This window comes from Branchiostoma lanceolatum, chromosome 4 (genome assembly GCF_035083965.1).
Source record: "Branchiostoma lanceolatum isolate klBraLanc5 chromosome 4, klBraLanc5.hap2, whole genome shotgun sequence".
In the NCBI taxonomy this organism is placed as follows: domain Eukaryota; kingdom Metazoa; phylum Chordata; class Leptocardii; order Amphioxiformes; family Branchiostomatidae; genus Branchiostoma; species Branchiostoma lanceolatum.
In genome coordinates this window covers 22,106,851-22,112,313 of record NC_089725.1, presented here as the reverse complement: position 1 = coordinate 22,112,313, position 5,463 = coordinate 22,106,851, and the positions used below count along the sequence as shown (strand labels likewise).

General features: G+C 38.9%; 1 protein-coding gene across 1 annotated transcript; it reads left to right on the top strand.

Annotated features, from left to right (window-relative positions):
• Nucleotides 1-347: 347 nt before the first annotated feature.
• Nucleotides 348-3,470, top strand: LOC136433360 (DNA-dependent metalloprotease SPRTN-like). Its single transcript, XM_066425492.1, has 6 exons — nucleotides 348-730; nucleotides 1,167-1,275; nucleotides 1,483-1,527; nucleotides 1,720-1,794; nucleotides 2,099-2,357; nucleotides 2,659-3,470. Exons 1-6 carry the CDS (start codon nucleotides 456-458, stop codon nucleotides 3,348-3,350), a joined length of 1,455 nt encoding a protein of 484 aa, XP_066281589.1. The 5' UTR covers nucleotides 348-455; the 3' UTR covers nucleotides 3,351-3,470.
• Nucleotides 3,471-5,463: the final 1,993 nt, after the last annotated feature.

Below are 5,463 nucleotides of genomic sequence, written 5' to 3'. Positions count from 1 at the left end.
CCACATATTTGGCACACATCTCATCCTATCTCGGACCTCGTGAAGTTTGACCCAAACAGTTACCGCAAACACACAACTGTTGTAATCCCGAGATACATGTCGCAAAACGGCTGCTATTGTTTTCATTGAGTAAACCACTCAATAAAGGGAGTAAAGTTTTATAGAACATTAATATTTAGTAATACATGCGACGTAATGATCCACATAACGTATCGTTGGCTTAGGCAGTGTTGAATATTGTTCTCTTTTTATTTGTGTAAATATACACGGAGTTTAATTTCAAAGTGTAAAACAGTACAGAGTAGGTGGAACCTTCCAGGTTTAGTTACGAAACTCCAAGGGGAGACCACCACTGATTGTTATGCAACAAGCCCGGGCCAGTCGTCAGCGAGATTCAAATCGTTTCTGCGAATTCCACTTTCCTCCACTATCCAACGATTTCAGGACCGATCAAGATGTGCGACGCGGACCTCGTCCTTGCGCTCCAGCTGCAGGAGCAGTTTGACCGTGAGATGGCCGAGAACGTGGCGTCATCTGACGGCGAAGGGGCTGCTGTCAGTTCGAGTAGCAGTCATCATCCCGGATCCAAGTCTCTGTCGATTGTGGACCAGTCTTGGGAGCTGACAGATCCAAACCCCAACGTGCATGCTTTGTTTCGAGAGTTCAATGCCACCTACTTCTGGGGCAAACTGGATTGTGTTGAAGTGAAATGGAGCCCTAGAATGACATTGTGAGTAATATTGACTTTGTAGTGATAACGGTATAGTAAAATTCTCATCTGTCCGTGCATCTATTTTTGGAAAATAACTTGCATAACTCGATAAGGGAATAGAACTTATGCAGGAGCTATTTTTGCAATATCAACAGGATCCTGTCAACAGTAGAAAAAAATTACACTGTTTACAGGATCCTGTCAGCAGTAGAATAAATTGCACTGGTGACAGGATCATCCTGTCAATAGCCTCAGGCCTGATCCTGTCAACAGTGCAAGTTTTTGTACTGTTGACAGGATCATCCTGTAAATAGCCACTTCCTATTGACAGGAAGATCCTGCCAGTAGTGAAAAATTCTTATTGATAGGAATATCCCGTTACTAGTGCCAAACAATCTTATTGATAGGGAAACCTTGCCAATAGTCTAAACAAGATTCTCCCCTGGTCTGCTAGGTGTGCTGGGTTGTGCTGTTATGAGGGAAGAGGTGGTCTTTGTTGTATCAAGCTGAGTCTGCCACTGCTGAAGCTTCGACCAAGGAAGGATTTGGTAGAGACATTACTGGTAAGAATTAGCAATGTCAGCAATCATCCCCTTCATTTGCATACAACTGAGTTGGCACTTGAAATATCTTGTCACAAGACTCAAAACATGCATACATAGTTTTGCCAAACTTGATTTGACCATGTCAAACTTGGTATCTTGTTTTGTTTTTATTGTTGTAATTTGTATGATTGAGTGACTCAGTCTCTGTTTTTGTCTCCTATGTAGCATGAGATGATTCACGCCCTGCTCTTTGTAACTCACAATAACAAGGTGAGTATGACTATGACTTAATTCCCTCCTGGTCATTCAAAATCAATGAATGACAATAGCTGGAAATGTTCTTACAATTGAATAAGCAGCAAACATTTAAAGAAAGTAAAGGTTCTTGTATATTACACAAATCACTGAGGAGTGGCAAATTTTCCTGTTGGTACATTTTTTAATGCACCTTCTTGTAAACAGGACCACGATGCACATGGCCCTGAGTTCCTGAAGCACATGAAGAGGATAAACACGGAGACAGGCACTAATATCTCAGTGAGTGTCCATTTTAATTTTTTCTAACAGAGTCACTGGGACATTTCATCTGTAATGTTTGACCAAGGACATTATATAATGTCCTTTGTTTGACTGAATGAATATGAGTATTCTTCCTTTTTGGATGATAATAACAGAAAGTTGTCTTTATAAATTGAGCAGTAAAGTAAGTTATGTGCCAGAAAAAAAAAAAGCTCAGCCTACTTTACTACACGGCATTGTCCTTTACCCTTCTTTTTCCCACTGAGGAGAATTTCTTACATCTTAACTACCAAGTGATCATTGTGCATTCCCTCCTCTGAAGGTCTACCACAACTTCCATGATGAAGTAGACGTATACCGACAACACTGGTGGCGTTGTGATGGACCATGCCAGAAGTGGAAGCCATATTTTGGTATTGTTCGCCGTGCCATGAACCGTGCGCCATCTGCACGGGATCCCTGGTGGGCCAATCACCAACAGAAGTGCGGGGGGACTTACGAGAAGATCAAGGAGCCGGAGGGGTACAGTAACAAGAAAGGAGGGAAACGAAAGAAGGGACAGGATACAGGAGCTGCAGAAGGTATAGATTTGAACTACTATCAGACAGAAATATTGTTGTGTTACACATAATGTTAGACACACCACAGAAATGCACCTCCCCTCATAGAACAAACTGGAATTATTACCAGCTTGGAGGAATGTTCAACTTTTCTTGATGTAGAAGACTTTTGCTCTGTTTGACTCGCATGCATGTCAGTTTTGTTGATGCGTTAAAATTCTTCTATCAATACCACTCTGAACCATAAAGGATAACTGTTGTTTTTTAGAAGTATATGTGGTTATGAATAAGCAACAACTTTTTTTATTCTCTCATGTCCCAGGAGCTGCTCCAAGCAAGAAGCAGGCCAGTAGTACCAACTATGGCAACATAGAATTATTTACAGGGAAAGGTTTTGTCCTCGGCACCAAGTCAGGATCATCAGCTGCAGGCAAAGGATTGAATTCTACTCAGCGTTTACCTTCTGCAAGTACAAGTACAACTGCAAGTTCCACAAAAAAGACAGCTAACAGCAATCAGTCAACAACTGGCAGCCCTCCGGGTCTTCCCAGCCTCTCAGGTTCCAACAAGACATCAACAGGCAGTACAAGGACACAATCAACAACATCAATTTTGTCTACTCAGTCTGATAATGTGATGAGTGGATATCAGAACTCAGGACATAAAGGCAAAGATGTTACCAAGCACACGCCAACCAAAGATGGTGCTAATTCATTACACAGGCCAAGTGCAAGTAGACAGAAAACAGAGAACTCTAAAAACCTCAAAATCACAGACATGTTTGGTCAAATACAGGCAAAGCAAAAGGGAACAGTGCAGGCACATGATAAACCAACATGTTCAGGACTGACATCATATGGGCACAGTTCTTCACAGAGTGGTTCTGGTAAGAAGAGTGTTGGACACAGGTCTGCAGACAGTGATGTACACACAGAGGCTTTGGTGAGCTGTCCTGTCTGTGGAGAACAACTTCCTGTGGTAACAATAAATCAGCATCTTGACTTGTGCCTTTAATAACTGACCAAGATTACTCAGGGATTGTCAGGCAATAGGTACATTTTTTATTACAGTCTATTTTAGGCAGATTTGTTACTACAGTCTATATTTTACAAATAAAACAATGAGTTTAAGTCTACTACATATGGTGAGATTGTATTAACAGAGGATTTTAAAGCCATATGGAGATATCAGGGTGGGCCTGCCACAATGATACTGTAATTATACTTTTTTAGTAGGAATTGACTTTTATCAAGGTTATTTATTGTTAAGTTCAAATAAATGGTGTAATTGGATTTGTGGCCTTATGGTATTGCAGTAGAGTCGATTCCACATTACCGAGAGGGTGTTTGTTGCCTTTTGTTCTAACATTTGTAAAACCTTTGTCACAATCTAAGGGAGATAAGTGACTGTTTAGAACAATTTCCAACATTCACGTGATGTTCTAAATAGTTTCTGCTGTGTTCCAACATGTTAGACAAATTTCTAACATTGCACATGTTATTTGTATTATTTTCGAAACTGTTGGAAAATAGGTTGATCATTTGTTCCTACATGTTCCAACATCATATCAACATGGTATAACTGGGTCAGTGGGATGGGAACAGGGCAATTCACACATCCCTTCAAAGTATAGGGGATTAGGCCTGGGTGCCATGCATAGACACCTGAAGACAAAAGTCCAGACGTGAAATCTAAAAATATACAGAGGCAGACAATAGAGTGTGATTAGCACCTACTTTTATGGGGGCAATAACCCAAATCTACCATTTGAAAAATGATTCAAATTGTTCCAACATGTTCGAACAGTGAAACAATCACATAGATGTTTGAAAATTGTTCTAAATAAAGAGATATTTGTGCAATTACTTTCCAAATAGTTCCAACATATATAAGTAAGTTCAAACATGTTCAAACTTTCATTTCTGATTGTTTGAACAATTTAGAACTATTTTGACTTGAATAGTCTTTTATCTAAAATTGTTTGAACTCACTAGCAATATTACCTGAAAACCCTCTCGGTGACATGGAATTGACTCTACATCATGTAGTAAATTTATACAACAATGTGATTTTAACTACATCAATGGCTTTTAGTTGTTGTATCCCACTCTATTTTCTATGCCATTATAAGAGTTTACAAATTATTGATAACCTGGGTGAAACTTTCAAAAAATACTTTTACTCATAGTCTCCCCTGTAACATTAAGGTGTAACGTTACATTACAGTTATATTCTTGATAGTACAAATGCTACTACTATATAGAAAACATATTTTGTAGAAAGCTTCATAGGACCTTACTACATGTATTATGTTGGTGGGAATTATGTTATAGGTGTCAAAGCCAAAAGTGCACCAAGAATATGAAAGGGGTCTATTGGAGTGCACATTTTATTCACCAGTTCAAGAAGGTTAGATGTTCTTGTTATAAACATGGTTATGAAAGAATTGCATCAGTGGGAAAAGTTGGATTTATTTTATGATACCAGAATCAGCTGTGCCATTGTCAACATTGCAATATTATACATTAAAGCATTTTTCTGTGTTACATGTGGTCTTAATTACAGACTAGAATGTCAACGACTTTCAATCATATTGTAGCAGAGAAAAGTACTGTTGTTCAATCTTTTTATATCATATGAATGATTGGTTACAACTGCTTATGAAAGATACGTATTGAAGAAGAGATTCCTGAGTGTCAGCTTCAGTTGAGAAAAATGGCCAAAGAACAGGGATTTCATGGGCATAGGATGAACAGAATGATTTGGATGAATGAATGTGATGAAAGCAAATTCTCAGAAACATTCCTTTCTGTAACATGGATGAACAAAATTCATAATATGTTTATTAATGATCTGGATTGAATTGAATAATTCAAATGTATGAGAAATTTTGTGATCATCTGGGGAAGGAGACTACAACTGCAGAGATCAGTGGTGCATCCCAACATCACCTGTCATGTCCTCATCCTCCACCCCGTTCATCAAATGGTTCTCCCCTCATTTAAGGCGACATGATAAATTTTAGGTGGCTCCGTCCAAGCTTTTGTCAGTTACTCTAGAAAATTCACCCCATTTAGAACACAAACAGTGATACGCTCAAGACAAAGAGGAAAGGAAATCGTATTAC